Source organism: Xenopus tropicalis, chromosome 1, assembly GCF_000004195.4.
Source record: "Xenopus tropicalis strain Nigerian chromosome 1, UCB_Xtro_10.0, whole genome shotgun sequence".
NCBI lineage: Eukaryota > Metazoa > Chordata > Amphibia > Anura > Pipidae > Xenopus > Xenopus tropicalis.
Genome location: NC_030677.2, coordinates 153977445 through 153997199, shown reverse-complemented (window position 1 = coordinate 153997199; position 19755 = coordinate 153977445). Strand labels below are relative to the sequence as shown.

Genomic DNA, 19755 nt, shown 5'->3' with positions numbered 1-19755 from the left:
AATTCATTGCTTAGATTCACACACCCCTTTCCAACATGAAGTGAATGAATAGGGCTTGTGCTGAACATACTTTTTGCCTGAAACTAAACAGGAATATAAAAGCAAGTTTCACTTTATTACTTCCTGTCACTTCTGGTCCCAAAGAACTTCAAAGGATCTGACAAAACTAATTACCAGTCCATAGAGAAGCCCATGATAATAAGCTGGTCAAAGGCTGCTGCTTAGAGAAAAGAGGGGCTTTTTTGTAGATAGGAAATGCTGAACAAATTGCCCAACTTTCATATGAGTGACTTATAATGGCAAAAAAAAAATTAACTCAATAGGCAAAATGATTAATAATGGCTAAAAATATTAAACAATAGGCAGAATAAATTATTTATAATGGTCAAAATGGTTAAAATGTAAAAGTCAAAGGTGTTTATAGGTGTATACTTTCCCTGTGGCTTTTCTCACACTTAAGAATTACACAGGAGGAACAGGTTAACAAAACTGTTTTCAAAATGTACACAATGTATCACAAAAAAAATAATAATATTTCAGGATTCATTTTTTTGCATGGTTTAAACTAGATAATCAGTAATTATTATATAAACAACTGAAATTAAAAAGAAAACACTTTGTGAAACAGATTTATTAAACACCCACTACAGTTAAGCAGATTTTTTTATTGGAGATGGTTCCTCTATTCATGTGAGTACAGAAGAACAATAACAGAACATACTTACAGTGCAGTATGTTTGATTAACCATCAAGTGTAAAGCTCGATCAAGGCTGTAAGTCAGAGGAAGCATGTTTATACAAAGGAACACAAAGCTATAGAGTAGAAAAATATGCAGTGCTCTTGAATCAAAGTAACAGACAGCAGAATGGCGTGATTCCCTTTTGAAGCATGGAAGTAAACAATAGAACAGGAGTCTTGATGCATCTCATAACATTAACATGCTTTGTTTTGCACTGACAACTAAACCTTTCCCTTAAACAATAAGATGTACATACTGTTTATTATCAAACATTGTTAATCGAAAGCCAATGTGACCATATTTGATTCAATTCTAATAGGGGCCAAGAGAGAGATGTTCTGTGTGTCACACAAAACTCCAGGGCAAGATGCACTTACACAGGTGCATATTGGATGACAAAAAAAAACCACACATACCTCGCCATGTATATGGCCCACGGCAGGCTGTGGTAGTTAACCCATTGTACTAACTGATGCTTGCCCAAATATTTGGAACCTGATTTGGTCCTTCACATGGATGGCTGTATTAAGATTGGCTTGTTTAGAGACTAGGACAAACAAGTAACTAACCAGGCCCAGACTGGCAAATGCCAGAGGGGCTGCTGTAAGATGCCATAGACAGTCACTATGTAGTGAGCTGGTGAAGGCAGTTTGAAATGCCAGTGCCTATTTTTAATACCAGTCCAGAACTGTATTTAACAACATTAAGTTGTCCACTGAAATTCTGTGTCATGCAGCTTGCTCTAGTGAAAAGAATGGATACTTTTGGCAGACTAAGCAGTCTTTTGGCAATAAGTTATCAGCTGTAAATTCACTGCTGATATCCCAAAAAGACATAGCAAATACTGTAGTAGAGCTTACTGCAGCTTTTTAAACATTATCAATATGCAGTATGGAGCACAGAGACAAAAGGGGTAAATGCTCACAGCAGGAAATGTCTTAGCTAACACTTTTGGCAGCAGGCAAGGGCATCATAATCCTATCATGGCCCTTTGCAGGCCAGAACTAAAATATATCCTTGCAAGTGAGGTAAATAGTGAGAATAAACCAATACCTAGCCTTCAAACCACTGCCTGGTAGCTAAGGTGATTTGGACCCTAGCAACTAGATAGCTGCTGAAATTCCAAACTGGATAACTGTTGAACAAAAAGCTAAATATTTAAAAAACCGCAAATAATAAAAATGAAGACCAACTGCATATTTAAAGGTGAATAACCCCTTTAACAGTGTGTGTTCGGAGCCCTGAGTTTCAACTTTTTCAACATAGTATTATCTAATACAATCTGATCATCCTAGACCAAAACTAATTATAGTGTAGGTATGTGATCATTTCTGAGGTCCACTAGTTAAGGGTGAAATATTAGAATGACCTACCATAGAAAAAATTTAAAAATATTTTAAATACAGTCAAGTGACCTGGGTATGCAGATATTTATTGAAACGCAACCTGTGGGGAAATACAGATTATACAACATACAAATGCCTTTTTGTTTACAAACAACAATACTGAAAACATTGTATAGCTTTATAAAATCAATTATTTTTGACTCTTACTCCAGCTCTCAGAAATTTCGCCAATTAAAAATAAAATTAAATAAAACTGTTCATAATTATAAAAGTGTAACACTGAATGTTTCCCATAGAAAAATGAGGCAAAAAAATTAAAATAAAATTGCACAATAGAAATTAGAGCACATAATCACTGCTTGGACAGTCTGATGAAGCAGGGGTCCCAAAGCTTATTAAGAGCGATGATGAAAGGGCTGTATTAATACTGTTGTGGTGGGAGAAACTTGGGGAAAAAAAGATTATAAAGGATTTCTATTAGCTGATAATGAATTAAGGGCTAGATCTGTTTTGGGAGAGCAGCCTCTGCATAGCTGTGGCTGAGGACATGCCACTAAGTTAGGAGGTAGAATTAGCATAGAAGAATCTGATTGCTAGCCTCTTACTACTGCAAAAGAGGTAGATTGAGAGTCCAGCAGAGTTTAGAAATGTAACAGTAGAGCAATGCTCTTAAAACGAATTGCAGGGTTCTGTCCGTCTTCTAGAATGCACCCAAAGGGATGTGGATAAAGACAATGACAATGTCTTCTTTGTATGTATGAGGAAATTGGTTCCAACAGGTTTAATAAGCCTTTAATATATTATATGGCTTCTTATTCTGCCATTCTTTTGCTAATTAAGGCCTGTCTTTCGCCCAGTGAAACCCACAACCATGTGGAAAAATAGAGGTTCAGAAGAGCACTTTTGTAATACCTAACTTTCACATTTGCTCTGCTCCAAAGCAAATTAGAAACAGCATAACAATGCACGTTGTATTTGAGGTTATATTATAAACCCTTGGGTCCACCCCAACACAGGAGCGAGCATTAGGATTACTTGCTGGACCAATGGCAAAAAAATGCATAAAAAAATGTCCCCTCTCTTTTTTTGGCTATTAAATTAGAAATTTTAGTTTGATTATCAAGCCTCTCACTTTTCAGAAACAATGTAATGCTTTCCGTAAATGGCTTGAAAATTCCCCTTTCATGGTTTTTTTTTTTAAACTGCCACCTCTGCACATCTAAGAAGAATTGTACAGTACAGGTTGAACTAAGTAGTCACCCTGCATGGTCTGATGCTACCTCTTCTGCCTCACCACCAAAATCAAACAAAGCTTGTCCTTCCACACTGCCTTGTGCCTGAATATCCTCCAGTAATTTCTGTGGGTGCTTTAAAAATACTACCACAACAGTAATGTTATCACTGGAACCACCTTCTTTGGCTACTGTCACCAGCCTCTCTGCAACATGTTGCCAGTTTCCTCCATTCTCCTGCAGATAATCGAAAACCAGCCTGGGGACCTCTGGTGGTGACACGGTGTCATAAAATCCATCACAAGCCAACACCAAAAAGTCCTCTGTGCCACTAAGTATATGAGAAGTAACATCTCCCTCACCAGATACAAATGGCTTCTGGTCAATGTCACCTGGAGATAGCACAAAGAGAGACAGATTAGGAAAAACAAAATGGAGAGCAGCTCATAAAACCTAGACTGTCACATTGTTTATGGATACAGATTTTTAGTATATTGTTTTTTGTTTTATAATTGATCAAGGGCTTGTGGCTAAACAGAAAGAAGGAAATGAGAAAATTCAAGAGATAAGCATAAATTGCAACAGTCCACATAGCTCACTGAGGCTCACTGTGCAAGAGATTTTGATTTTTTATACAATATTTCAAGCATCTGACAACTCACCGATAGCTCTGGATACAGCAAGTGTACCATTTACCCTCCAGCATCCCATAAAAGCTACACAGCCTCCCAGAGATTCAATTCTCTCACGTTCATCCTGTAAACGTATAAGAGCTACATGATATAACATTCCAAGAAGACTGGGGTCTGGACAAACTAAAGTGTGGGAGAAAGTTCTCAGACAAGAAATTGTAATAAATGTAAGCAAAGATAGGCAAAGAGAACCCACAGCATTCCAGATGTTCAGCTACAATAATTTCTCCTGTAGTTCTGCAACAGCTGGAGTACATTGCAGGGTTTTATCTCTGTGCATCACTATACCCTGAACATTCAGAAACTTATCACACTGAGAATGATCAGGCTGTTAAGACACATTAGCAAGCTGTGGGACAAAAAGGTAATACCTTTCTTTCTGGTTTGTGGGGATCCATCAATGTCACATAATTGCCCTGCCGTACAAGGAGGGCTTGAGAGTCCCCAAGCCAGGCCACATGGAAACGATCTCCCTCCAAAAGGATACACACACCTGTTGTGCCACTCCGCAACCTTGGAATCTTGGAAAAACAAGAAAATACACAGCCATTCTCTTCATTAATTATTTAAAGGGGTGGTTCACCTTTAAGTTAACTTGTAGTATGTTATAGAATATCTAATTCTAAGCAACTTCTCAATTGGCCTTATTTTTTCTTTTGTATATATTCAATTTTTTAAATTATTTGCCTTCTACTTTTGAGCCTTTTCAGCTTTCAAATGGGGGTCACTGACCCCAACATCTAACAACAAAAAGCTCTTTTAGTCTACAGTTGTATTGTTATTGCTACTTTTTATTACACATGTTTCTGTCCAGGCCCTCTCCTAATTATATTCCTGTCTCCAATTCAAATAATTGCTGCTAAATAAAAAATAAATAACTAAATAGCTCAAAAACTACAAATAATAAAATATTAAAACCAACTACATACTGTCTCAGTATGTATCTCTATATCACTCAAAGTTTAATTTAAAAGTGAGCAACCCCTTTAAAGAATCAAACACAAAAGAAAGGTTGATGAACATTTGTACACATGTAGAAGAATGTAGTGTATGGTTCTATAAAACTACTGTTAACATGGTACCTGAAACAGGTGGGGGCAAGACAAATACACTTTGTTTGTTAATGCGCATGTTATTATTTATAATTATTCTAAATTTAATTTCAAGCCCAGTCTAAACAAATATATAGTAAGACATATTGCCATTTTCTTACTATTGAGTGCTATTCTGATATCTACTGGGAGCTGCTCTCTTGCTACCTTGCCATTGTTCTGCTGATTGGCTGCTGGGAGGGGGATGATATCACTCCAACTTGCAGCTCAGCAGTAAAGTGTGACTGAAGTTTATCAGAGCACAGGTCACATGGCTGTGGCACCCTGGTAAATGAAGAATATGTCTAGCCCCATGAAATTTCAATTAAATATAAAAAAAATATTTGTTTAAAATGGAGTTTATGGTAGATAGCCTTCCTGTAATTCTGAGCTTTCTAGATAATGGGTTTCTGGATAAGGGATTCCATACCTGAAGTCATATCTTGCTATTCATTAGACTTGTGCGAGTTATTACTGCTATAAAGATATTAAGATGATGATTACAAAGTATGCCAGGGCTATTTTTATAAGGAAGTCAATTCAGCTACCAAACTGACCCCTCCCAAAGAATTTCCACCCGATACCTCTCTTTTTGCCTTCTTCAGGAACATGGCATCTGTCCTTTGGAAAGACTCCCTGAGGGCTTGTGCTGGATCTTGCTCCAGTCCCTCATGACGAGCAACATTGACATGTACATAAGTAGAAGCATAATTGGCAGCATCCACTCCTCCATGCCCATCAAACACAGCAAAGTACGATCTTGGAATACTGTCCTAAGAAAAAAATGTTAATCATGATTCTGCAGTTCAGATGCTCAACTAAAGCATCAAGCATACAAAATTTTTTAAGAACCCAACTTTCACTGCTTTTATGTATACTAATAACTATATCAGGCAACTATATGTATACTAATAACTATATCAGGCTACAAAAACTAGGGTTATAAGTGGCAAAAGAGATCATAATTAAAATTAATTAAATTATTAACATATTTTTTAAGTGTGATGCTTATAATGTACTGTATATATTTGACTAATGTAAATGCATTGCAGATCCTGAGTAATATATTCCAGTGACGTCTCCCAATGATATCACAGACAAGCTCTATAGTAATATCACTACGATAATATATCACTGTCTGCATTATAATCTAACCTTATACAGTTCATCATTTATCAAATAAATGTGAAAGCAAACCCTAAATTATCAATATGGTAAAAGCATCATGACAACTATGTTGTCAATTATACCATTTTAAATAAATGTATTAGAATGCAGTAATATCTGCTAAAATGGTCCAACGCAGCCACAAGAGCAGTGTACCATCAGAAGGATGCAAAATTCCTGATACATACAGTGGATATAAAAAGTCTACACACTCCTGATAAAATGTCAGGTTCCTGTGCTGTACAAAAATGAGAAAGATAAATCATTTCAGAACTTTTTCCACCTTTAATGTGACCTATAAACTGTACCACTCAATTGAAAAACAAACTGAAAAAAACTAAAATAATGTGGTTGCATAGCACACCCTTAAACTAATACTTTGTTGAAGCACCTTTTGATTTTATTACAGCACTTAGTCTTTTTGGGTATGAGTCTATCAGCATGGCACATTCTGACTTTGCAAGATTTGCCCACTCTTCTTTGCAGAAGCACTCCAAATCTGTCAGATTGCAAGGGCATCTCCTGTGCACAGCCCTCTTCAGGTCACCCCACAGATTTTCAATCAGATTCAGGTCTGGGCTGTGGCTGGGCCATTCCAAAACTTTAATCTTCTTCCGGTGAAGCCATTCCTTTGTTGATTTGGATGTATGCTTTGGCTAGTTGTCATGCTGAAAGATGAAGTTCCTCCTCATGTTCAACTTTCTAGCAGAAGCCTGAATGTTTTGTGCCAATATTGACTGGTATTTGGAACTGTTCATAATTCCCTCTATCTTAACTAAGGCCCCAGTTCCAGCTGAAGAAAAACAGCCCCAAAGCATGATGCTTGCCACTCTACCCCATAGTCCAGACATATGAAGAATACGGGAGATTGATGTCACATGTACCACACAGCCAGTACTTGCCAGATTTTCCTGCATCTCCTTTAATGTTGCTGTAGGCCTCTTGGTAGCCTCCCTGACCAGTTTTCTTCTTGTCTTTTCATCAATTTTGGAGGGACGTCCAGTTCTTGGTAATGTCACTGTTGTGCCATATTTTCTCCACTTGATGACTGTCTTCACTGTGTTCCATGGTATATCTAATGCCTTGGAAACTCTTTTGTACCCATCTTCTGACTGATATCTTTTAACAATGAGATCCCTCTGATGCTTTGGAAGCTCTCTGGGGACCATGGCTTTTGCTGTGGGATGCGACTAAAAAAATGTCAGGAAAGACCAACTAGAGCAGCTGAACTTTATTTGGGGTTAATCAGAGGCACTTTAAATGATGGCAGGTGTATGCTGACTCCTATTTAACATGATTTTGAATGTGATTGCTTAATTCTGAACACAGCTACATTCCCAGTTAGAAGAGGGTGTGCACACTTATGCAACCACATTATTTTAGTTTTTTTGGTTTTCTTCCCTCCACCTAAAAGATTTCAGTTTGTTTTTCAATTGAGTGGTACAGTTTATAGGTCACATTAAAAGGTGGAAAAAGTTCTGAAATGATTTATCTTTGTTTCATTTTTGTACGGCACAGGAACCTGACATTTTACCAGGGGTGTGTAGACTTTTTATATCCACTGTATATCTGGCTGGAGCAGCTCTATAACAGATAAGTTACTACAACAGAAACTGTATTCACCTGTCAAGGATCAATATTTCTGAGCTTAGAGAATACCTTTATGCCAAAGAGCATGTTGAAATCTTGCAGAATGACATGCCGATCCTCCATTTTTCTGCGGGTGTTTCGGATGGCATGGACAGAAACACAGAGCTCATGTGGAGGCGGCGGCAAGGGTGGCAGCTGCTCAAGCCACTGGCTGATGACCTCTTGCAGACATTGAAGACAGTAATGACACAAGGACTCTGAGCACAGAACTGATGGGGCAGAAGTTACAGTACAAATTTAAGAAACAGATACATACTGGACAATGAACTTCTTGGTGTTTGGTTTTTACACAGATTATCTAAAAGCATATGTTAGATTGGGGAAAGGTGTATGAGTCGCCCTCCCACTCCACAAGTACTGCCCCTCTCTGCCAATCCTTGCACTGGCTACCGGTCATGTACAGGATTCAGTTCAAGATTCTTGTACTCTCCTTCAAAGCACTCACTGGTGCCGCACCACTCTATTAAACCACCCTAACTCCCAAGTACACCCCCAGACGTAAACTTCACTCTACACATGACCTCCTTCTCTCCTCCTCACTCATCACCTCCTCTTACTCTCGCATCCATGACTTCTCACGCGCTGCACCCATCCTCTGGAACACCCTTCCCCGTCCCATTAGGCACTCCCAGACTCTCCAAGCCTTTAAACTGTCTCTTAAAACTCACCTTTTCACTCAAGAATATAACCTAAACCCCCTAAACATTCAATAACCACTGGTTTTCACCTCTCACTCCGCACTTACTGTCACTTTACACACCTACATGAACTCCAACGTCATGCTAGTTACCTTATGTCTTACCCCTCCCTTTTAGAATGGAAGCTCTTGCGGCAGGGCCCTCCCCCTAGTGTCTCCGATCCTCATCCAATGTAACTGCAAACCATTTTTGTGAAATGTTTATATGTACATGTTAACTGTTATGTCTTTTGTACCCCTCTATTCTGTAAAGTGCTGCGTAAATTGACGGCGCTATATAAATAAAATAATAATAATAATTGATGCTTTAACTGTATGTATGGCAGGCTATGAATAGGATCATATTAAACCAGGAAACACTGAATCTATGTTGCAAGGCAATATGTAACAGTAGTTTCAGATACGCTGTCATTGGTATTAGAAGGAATATTGTCACGGGAAAACACTTTTTTTTTTTTTTTAAAACGCCTCAGTTAATAGAGCTTGTCAAATCTAAAAATAATTCACTAATCTCCATTTTTAACTGAAATGCTAGCATGTTGAATTTTCTTATGCTTTCTCAGACATACATTTGATCTGGAATACTTTTAAAAAAATTCACACACCTGAATCAGTTTAAAAGTGTGCTGTACATTACATTGCCAATTAAACAACAGGTATGGATCACCTCCTACTAAACATAATGAAAGTGCCATATGTTAGCCATTGATCTTTAGTGGAAGTCTTTGGCACTTCCCATTTAAATCAGCTGGGGACAACAGTATTCTGGTCACTGTAACAAGCACTGTGACCATATTGCCCTGTGTACCATAGCTCTTACTGTTCCCAATTAGCAACTCTTAGTCACTGAGCAAATGAGTCACACAAAGTAAATACAAAGTGACAAATTTCATTGTCATATTTGTGGCATACTTTGGGTAAATACAGTTAGCCCTACACACAGATACATTGCTTCTAACCTAATGCTTTGCCAGGGTATAATTATTTTTCAAAGAAAGTTACCATCTGCTTCGTGCAACCAAACAGCTTAGTGGTGCCACAGGACTCTCTGGTTGTAGCTCACATTATATTTTCCATTTTTTTCCAACACAAGATGGTGCTAGAGTTGCACACAATTTGTTCATTTCTTATTGAGCTACAAGGAAGAGACTCCCTAGTGCCTACACAAAGACCAGAGCAAAACAGCTGTTCACAATGCAGGGGAAAAAATGAAAAATACTTAACAGGCCCTATATTCACTAGTAATAAGACACGCTACAGTTTTTTTAAAATATAAAGCCAAGTGTGAAACTCAAATATTAATAGCCCTAAAGACATTATTTTCCTAGATTGTTTTTCATGCAAGTGCAAAAATAGCAAAAACTAGTAGAAATCAGAAGTGTAAGGGCTATTCATCTCTCCTTGTATATAAAGTGTGATCCTAAACATAAACATAGGGTCCACCCTAATATATACATCCGAAAACGGCAGTCTGAAAATTTGGGACCACTTAGGCCAAGCCCCCGTTGCTTTCTAAGGCTTACAAGGATAGCCCAACAGGTAATTTGCATCCCCCTTTACACTGCTTTCTATTAGTATGGGACCCCAGTTTTACAATACTTACGCTGCTCATTCTCTTCATTGTTCTCTGTTGTCTGTGTCTCATTCTTCTTTGCAAAGGAAGACAGGTCTCCTTGCAGTGCTTTATGCACAACAGATTGGGTCAGGAAGGCAGCAATATGTGAAGGTGTGACCCTGCCAACAGAAGAATTAAATATTTATAATGCTATCAGTTTAGCATCTGTGCAATGTAATATTGTATATCTGGTTTTAGGCAGTTCAGTTCAGATATTATTAACATGTATTTATAAAGCGCCAACTTATTCCTCAGCACTGTACAATAAAGGGTGTATACATTGAACATTGTATTACAGATGCAAGAGGTGGAGAGTCGTCTTCCCCAAAGAGCTTATAATCAAGTGTTTATGCATCTTTTTTACATAAACCCAACTGAACTAGCATATGTCAATAAACGGGATATTTTCCCCCCATTTAAAGATGAATAAACCTTGCTATATATCATATTCACATATTTGTTATTTGTTGAGGACACATACTGGGGCAAAGTGCCCTGTTCCAAGAGTTCAGCCCACAGGGACAAAAGTCAGATCATAACAGGGGGGGGGCAAGCTTCCTGTGAAAGAAAGTTCTGCAAATCTGGTAGCCTCATAGGCAGTTCCACTGCAAGTTGGTGAGGCAGAGGATACCACTGGACCCTAGAGCAGAATGAAGTCACTGAAATACAAAAATACATATGCTCCCATTTACGACATTTGCAGTTTTTCTCTGAAGTCATGATCTGTGGTACTTCTGTATTCTCAGATGTCCAAACTAATGGATTTAAGCTTCACTCTAGGATCTATGATATTCCAACTAAAAATGAACATAAAATGCTATTAAGCTTGAGAGGTTTCCCTCATTATAGTCCAAGATAGGAGTATGCTTCCTTAAGAGTTGACCACTTTTGCTTCTGCTCCTTTAACAAACAAAAGCCACTTTGCGTTGTCTTTAAATGGCTTAAAAATTTGAACCCACTGGGGAGTGCCAATTTATTAGTCACCTATTGCCACCCCCAATGAATGTAATGCTGTGTTTACTCTACGGGCCAGTGCTCCTCTGCAAAAAACACATTCTACTTTATTCTACTGCATGTGAAGAGTCAATTGTTCTGGCCTGTTCAGTGTATGTCCCTGACTGAACCTTTAAACAGATGCTCCGGAGCCAACCAACAGTCAAGACCTGCCTGATGAGCTTCAACTTCATCAAAATTTGTTACAGTATTTAGGATTCTAGAAATATTTTCTTCTGCAAGGAAATCCAGACAGTTCAGCACATCCAATTGTCCAGGAGGAAGCAATTTGCTTTTGTGTTGGCTTTAGGCTGCTTTTTTGGACAGAGTTTCCCCTTTTTCTGACTTACTAGGAGAGTTGTGCATTTCTTTCTACAGGAAATGCTCAAGTGGCCACAGTCGGGAGAAGGGGAATGATTAACCAATATCTGCCCAGTTTAAGGGTGGAGACAATCCATTTTGTCTAAGGGTAAAGGACACATGGAGCTACTAGTAGCAGCTACTTATCGAGGCTACTAAAATAGACAATGCTGATTATTTACTGATAATTGCCTCTATGTGTGTTTTAGCAGAGGCAATTCTTATTATTGTCTATGGCAAGGTATTTTCTGGAGTTAAGTAGCTGTGAAAAAGTAGCTGCCACTAGAAGCTCAGTGCGTCTTCACCCGAATATGTTGCCCTGTGTGACATGGGAAAGATTTTGCATGTCACCAGACATCAGTAAATTGCTCTGTTCCTTATCTGTCTTGAGCCTCAGAGCTCTTTATATGCAGTGGCTTTTGCTGAATGAGCTATTTGCATATTCAGTTAATACTTGAGCTGCTATGCAAAATGCTGGAAATTGCTGCCCAAACAGTTAAATGTTGCTTGACATGTCTAATTAGAAATGGTTGAGAATAAAGAAAAAATAAACTCAAACTTTAATCGGCTAACAAGTGCTTGCTGGTGATTCAGATAAAAGTCAGGGTGGCGGTTTGATGCAGTTTGTTTGGGTCACTTAAAAATGTGGCATTCAAAGCAGCCAAAATCTCCATGTGTGACATTAACCCATGGATACATCAGCAGTGTTCTTCAATTCGTCATCTCATGTTTCACTCTTGAATAAATATATATGTATAATGCCTAATCTTCTTTCCCTAAAGAGACTGGGATTAGACAATGTCACTGGGGAGACTGGAATGAAACAAAATCACTGGAGAGAGGAAGTCATTAGGAAATAACAGAAGACAGGAAACCTGCAAAGGCAGTTTTAGTTGTAATGTACAGGAAGCCTGCATGTAGCTACTGGTGGGAGGGAAAATAGCAGAGACAAGCAGCGTTCATAAATATCATATTTATTATGCTTGTTAGTTTCTTAAAAAGGATAAAAAAATGTAGCTGGCCACACCAAACCTTTATTTATAATTGTTAACTAATCTAAACAGGGATATGTTATTCTGCACATTAAGCCTTATTCATCTAAATCTATTTATTATTCTTTACACAAAGCTTTATACTGGTCATTTATCATTTCCTCTGTAAGGGAGCTTAGTCCCTGTCACATTCACACACACAAGCAAAGATGAAAATTAATTCACAAAATTTCATAAATCAGTGTCCTCCAGTTGTCACTCAAAAATTTTCATATAAAACATTTAACACACCATTGCTCTTATGTTTCACAGGGTCACCTGATTTTTTCCTCACTGGTATTTGTATACATGTTGTATTATGCCCTACCGAGCCACTCAGGTCCATTCACAATAGGACCTCTCATTTTAAGTAAACAGAAGCCCAAACAGCCCCTCTGGCATTTGCCAGAATCCACAGATTGCCAGTCCAGACCTGGAGTCCCTGCCACTCTGCTGCATGGCAAAAAGATTGAAGGTTTGATGCAGCTGCCCAATGCTATGCAGTTCCACAACCTGCAACAAGGCAGTATTATATGGCTGGAATGCCAAGTATGAAGATTACAACAGGGATGGGCAGGCTTCAGCAATTCTAGGCAGGTCTCTACAGGCAGCTGTTCCCTTATATCTTTCTTGTGTGTCAGGATTATACTGAAATATTGTTTCTTCTGATCCGATTACCATTACTTAACAATGGAAGAGTCAGTCAAGCAGAACTTGGGACCTTTTTCTTCCTCAGCTGAAATGGAGCTGAATCCCCTGCATCACTGTGCATCAGGAAATATATTATCATTTCAAGCATAAAGTATCTATAAACATTAAACATGTTAGTGGTGGGTGTACCATGGCAAGGAAGGCCAAAAATAGGGTTAGATGGCTGAGCCGTACAATTAGGATCCAGGTCAATACTAGCACAGGAATCAAGCAGAGCAAATAAGGCATGCTGGGGCACACCATGGAATTCTTATGGCAATTGCTAATTTTAAAATGGCACCTTATTCGGTTTCTGTAGCTTGTCTATTCTGGCCTACACTGCCACTGCTGCCCTACATTGCCCTGTTTTAACCTTAAAAAAATAAATGAGCTATTTTCTGCTAACAGGAGCACCAGCCCAGGGTTTCAGGTATGTGATCACTGAGGGGTGTCAATCATTTGGCACACCCTACTAATGTAAACTTTCCTTCTCCTTTAAAAGGTAATAACCCCATGACACATATATTAAAGTTCCCTGTAGGTTCTCTCTAATCTAAAAAAGTTGCGTGACTAATCGCCCCATGTGTCTTTGCCCTAACATATCTAGAAGGCTATGTGGTTGGCACTATGCTATTCTAGAATCAGTGCTGTAACTTTTTAGGATCTGTGGTGCCTAGAGCAGATTAGTGGTCCACAGGGCCGCCATCAGAAACTCTAGGACCCTACACAGGTTATTTATATTCCCCGCCCCAATTAACACAAGCACACAGTACCAAAATTTTGACCACACCCCTTGTGTGTGCAATATAAACAGCTGAAGTTACTCTATAATAAACAGTTCATATAAAGAGTTCAATTGATTAATGTGCTAATAAGTTTAACCCCTTCCCACCTACCCACTCCTGCTCTGCGCCCTCATTACTTGATATGCAAGTTACATAATTTTCTTTGGATCCCTTCATACAGGAGGACCAAATTTGCCTCTGTAAAAAAAAAAAAAAAAGTTGGATTCCACATTTTGAATAAAAAAAAGTTAATTTGGAACTCTGTAATGTTATAATGCCAACTTCAATATCCTTATTTGTCTGAGCAGGGGGTCCATTATTCCCTATATATTGTCCACCTGGTGTATTCAGTCTCTGTATATCTTGGTAACAAATCTTACGCATACATAAACTTCCGTCAATAATGAAAAATGTTAGTGACAGTAACATAGTAAGTTAGGTTGAAAAAAGACATACGTCCATCAAGGTCAACTTATTACGCCTGTATAACCTGCCTTCCTGCTAGCTTATCCAGAGGAAGGTGAAAAACCCTCTTCAATTTGTATCAACTTGTACCAAGAGCTATCTCCCATAATCCTGTATTTCCTCAATTGCTAAGAAGCCATCCAGGCTCTCTCTAATGTATCAACCAGTACAACTGATTCAGGGAGAGAATTTCACAATTTAACAGCTCTCACAGTAAGTAACTCTTTCTGAATATTTAGACAGAACCCCCTTTCTACTAATCAGAATTGGTGCCCTTGTGTCTACTAGACATACCCCTTAAACAACTTTTCTCCAGTGTAAACAACCCCAATTGACCAGTCTTTTCATACCTCTTACCAGCTTAGTTGCCCTTTTCTGGGCCCTCTGACATCCTGGATAGAATTAATTGGGCTGCAGACTGTAATCTGTGAACACTGATATTGCTTATAATACCCTCACCTAAGTCATTACCTAACAAGTTAAAGAAAAGTGGACCCAGTACAGAACTCTGAGGGACCCCACAATAAACCTTACTCGAAGTAGAGAATGTACCATTAACAACCACCCACTTTACTCAATCCTGTAGCCAGATGACATCCACACATTCCCGTTCCCATGGACACCTGTTGCTCTTCTTGTTATACTAAACACACCTTGCAAGCCTACAAACAGAAATACAAGGGCAAACGGCACAATTTCATAGAATAATACCAAGTATATGTCACATTATATACATGTTCTTTCACTAGAGCACACCCTCTTAGTTACACTTCTGGAACATACACAATCTACCAGTAGGTTACCCCAAGCAAAGACAACCTGCAAACTTCACCCAAAGAGAGAGCCCTGGCTGGAGATGCTGGACACCATAATATTCCATGGTACCCTGCAGTTGCCCAATATTTGCCAAAAAAACCCAAATGTAATCTTTATTTGCCCACTTGTTTTGGGGAAATAATACTTAAAATAAATATTGGATTACCAGGTGATTTGTGTAGCTTCAAAGTAAATGCTTAGTTAATGTTTTTTGTAAGAAAGAAAGGATTCTATTATTTGTACATAACAACCTGGGCAGTATTGGTGGTTTTTCACTTGATGCAAGATAAAACAACAGAACAACCAGAATGGCAGTCTTTAAATTAGGCTCTCTGCAAAATTACACAGAATAATATGTAAGTATAAGTACAACATTTACATAAAGTAGATATATTTTGCCATGTTTTGGCCCAAATACTAGGACTACCAACCAAACGGTCAATGAGTCAGACTCAAGGTGCTTTCCGTTATTTTACGAGAACAACTTTTGTTTTAAAATACGTCTAGTGTTTCTGGGTATCCAGACAGTCAGAATTCAGTTGGAAAAGCATGCCTTTTGTGATCAGAATGCCAAACTAGATTATCTTTACCACCTGTTTTGATGATGAGATGATTCAGCCCTTGGGCCACTGATTGGGTTACATGGGGTCCCTCAACCACATATTCCAGGCATGGTCCAATACAGTCATGCACCAAAAGAATTTTCGAACCCTCCTAATCATTAGTTGTAATAAGGACAATGGGTTGCAGCAGTATCACTCTGGGGAAACAAGGGACCACCAAAAAACCTGATTTCAAGGGTTCATCTGCTAAAGCCGCAAAATTTTTCCTTCTTTCTAAGAAAAACACTGGTATCCCCATGTCTGAGAGATTAGTTGTTCAAATGTAAGTGACTCATATAGAGAGAGAAATTCACCCTGAGAACCTGTATAATTGTCTCTTTTTTTCTGTGGTAATAAATTTGGCCTCTGTGGTGTTTTCACCAGAAAATTAAATAATTTTGTTCCCAGATACAGGCCACTGGACTAACAAGTTGGTCATGTTTGACAAAAAAGTACACAATACCTGCTGTGTATAGCCACCCTAATATGTTGTACTATAAGCTTCTCTTCTTGTCCACAAGCAAGATTGTCAACTCCCTATTTTCACAAAAATACTATACAATGGCAAACTTTACAGTAATCTCCCTTTATTCTTGACGAATATTGCAAGCAGTGAGAAGCATATTTATGTGGACAACACTAAATTGTGCAAAAGTATACGTTCCATGCAGGATGCTGCCGCTTTACAGAGCGATTTGACAAAACTGGGCAGCAAACTGGAAAATGAGGTTCAATGTGGACAAGTGCAAAGTTATGCAAGCTATCTACTAAATGGTAGTTTGTTGGGGGTATCCTTAATGGAGAAGGATCTGGGGGTTTTTGTAGATAATAAGTTGTCTAATTCCTGGCAATGTCATTCAGTGGCTACTAAAGCAAATAAAGTGCTGTCTTGTATAAAAAAGGCATTGACTCAAGGGATGAAAACATAATTTTACCTCTTTACAGGTCTCACCTTGAGTATGCAGTGCAGTTTTGGGCTCCAGTCCTTAAGAAGGATATTAATGAGCTGGAGAGAGTGCAGAGACGTGCAACTAAATTGGTAAAGGGGATGGAAGGTTTAAACTATGAGGTTAGACTGTCGAGGTTGGGGTTGTTTTCTCTGGAAAAGAGGCGCTTGTGAGGGGACACGAATACTCTGTACAAGTACATTAGAGGGGATTATAGACAAATAGGGGGTGTTCTTTTTTCCCATAAAAACAATCAGCGCAACAGAGGTCACCCCTTTAGATTAGAGGAATGGAGCTTCCATTTGAAGCAGCGTAGGGGGTTTTTCACGGTGAGGGCAGTGAGGTTGGGGAATGACCTTCATAGTAATGTTGTAATGGCAGATTTTGTTAATGCCTTTAAGAGGAGCCTGAATGAGTTCTTGAACAAGCAGAATATCCAAGGCTATTGTGATACTAATATCTACAGTTAGTATTAATTTTTGTATTGTAAGCTCTTTTGGGCAGGGCACTCTTCACCTCTTGTATCGGTTATTGATTGCTTTATATGTTACTCTGTATGTCCAATGTATAAAACCCACTTATTGTACAGCTCTGCGGAATATGTTGGCGCTTAATAAATAAATGTTAATAATATATATAGTTTATGTATGTGTTGGTTTAGATGTGTGCTCGGTTTATTTGGAAGGGTTGAACTTAATGGCCTTTTTTCAATTCTATGTAACTATATCACCAAGCACCTCTTGAACCAGAATATCTTGCAATAAAAATAAATAATATGGAGTATGCTTGCCTAGTCTAAATTTTTGGAGCACAGTGAACAAGCCTGTGAAGGCTAAGAGGACCAATAATAAGAAACATAAAGGGGTAAATTTATACTGAATGAGTAATTATTCCATGTTCTTATATTTAGACAGCATGAAAAAAAGTGTGCAAATCTGTGCAAATACAATTCCAATACACAAGTGAAATGGTGTGTAGAAAAATTGCACCTGTAGAAGTAAGAGATCTTACTCTATAACTTATAAATGGCAAACCATACGGTAGAAGCGTGGCAGCATTAGGAGGGGAACCCTGATCTGAGGGGCTCACAGTCCAAAGCCAAGACACAGCAGAGCATAGAGCCTGACAATAGCCCACACAATCGCCATACTTTGAATATTTGTCATGAATATTCCAAGCCATGGGTGGGATGAGACTCACAGGCTGGCTGCCCATGCAGAGCTGTAAGTTGAATAAACAATGGGAAGAGATTGCCCGTAGCCCTGCTGTCAGTCTGAGCATGGGTCGTGCCTTACCTGCTTCCTAACAACTTCAGCAACAACTCGGTGAGCTCCCCTTCAGCCTCCGCTTGGCTCACATGGCGGCTTTGAGGTCGCAGCTGTTCGTCTTGCCCGGGGGGATGGCGCTGTAGAGCCAGCAGGCACTCCCGAAGGGCCCCGTCTTCCAGCTCCATGCCCAGGTAAAAGGGAGCCCACTCTCCCTCATGCAGATGCTACAATTCGTTGCCTTTGAGGAAGTCGCGATGTCACACCCATGTGACCAAGTTGTGGGCGGGGAGGAATGATGTTACAGGTTTGAGCTGCTCCTGCTGCCCGTACAGAGATGGTGGGGGGATTTGAACGTAAAATAGTGATTGGAGATAGTTTCAGTGCCTGGAAGCTAAGTGTCATCTGTTCATGGCTGCTGAGGGTCTGCAATCACTGATGTACAAATACAGTCAACCGCAGTGTGCTCAACTCCAGGCAGGGTAGAAATATCTTCAGGCAGGCTTGTATTGGGGTACATAATAGGCCCTGGCATTTCAAGCACACAGAGGTCCTAACAGGCGCCCACCAGCCCAATAAATAATAATTGTATTTGACATTTTAAAGCAGCCCCTCTGGTATTTGCCAGAGACACAAATTGCCAGTCCAGGCTTGTTTGCCACAAGTTTGTATCTTCTTCTCAGGGTTTTCTCTAGGGTGGCAACCCTTTTTTGACCCAGACAGCCCAGGTTCTTTTGGAAAACAAAACGAAGACCTTATACGCACACCCTTAACTCTCCTCAAAAATTCACGCTCGGTGCTCACTGCGGGGGGGGGGATCAGCACCCTCCCAAAAAGTCCAAATAGAAAAAAGCAATGGCACTCAAGAGCTACAAACGGGACTAGCCCTTTAGATGCTTTATTACGGAAATGCAAAATCATACCCCCCCAACCCCATGATGTCACCAGCTGCCCCACCTTCTGCCCAGAGTAAGGAGCCAGGAAAGGTGGCAACCCAAGTTTCCTTGCAAGCGGCAAAAACTTACAGGCAGGTTAATGTCTCCCGATCAAATTGGCCCTACTGTGTTTGAGTGACGGGCCTTAGGCTAGTGGCACCCAGCATGTGGCCTATCTACTCCTGTCTGGCCCATGTATGCACACTGACAAGCATGGCATCGGCCCATAAGAATGCACACACAATGGGTTTTGGGGCTATCATAGCCAAACTGTGTGTGCAATTCTACCATCACCCCATCTTCCCAGGCCCGGTGCCTTGGGGTTATCCTTGATTCTGCCCTGTCCTTCACTCCTCATATCCAATCGCTTATCAAATCATGTCACTTTCACCTAAGAAATATCTCCAAAATCCAATCATTTATCACCCAAGACGCTGCCAAAATTCTTATTCACATAATATCCCGCCTGGACTACTGTAACTCGCTATTAATTGGCCTTCCCCTCCAAAGACTGTCCCCTCTCCAGTCCATAATGAATACTGCTGCCAGGCTCATACACCTCTCCAACCGCTCCTCCTCTGCCATGCCACTCTGCCAATCCCTGCACTGGCTTCCCCTACCATCCAGGATAAAATT

The 19755-nt window shown here is 39.5% G+C and overlaps 1 protein-coding gene across 1 annotated transcript; it reads right to left on the bottom strand.

The window, feature by feature from the left end:
- Positions 1-645: 645 nt before the first annotated feature.
- Positions 646-18496, bottom strand: ppm1f (protein phosphatase, Mg2+/Mn2+ dependent 1F). Its single transcript, XM_002931884.5, has 7 exons — positions 18215-18496; positions 10219-10349; positions 7928-8127; positions 5686-5874; positions 4382-4531; positions 3981-4074; positions 646-3710 (listed from the first exon to the last, which is right to left on the bottom strand). The coding sequence occupies exons 1-7, from the start codon at positions 18370-18372 to the stop codon at positions 3343-3345; spliced, it is 1290 nt and encodes a 429-aa protein (XP_002931930.1). The 5' UTR covers positions 18373-18496; the 3' UTR covers positions 646-3342.
- Between the last annotated feature and the right edge of the window lie 1259 nt (positions 18497-19755).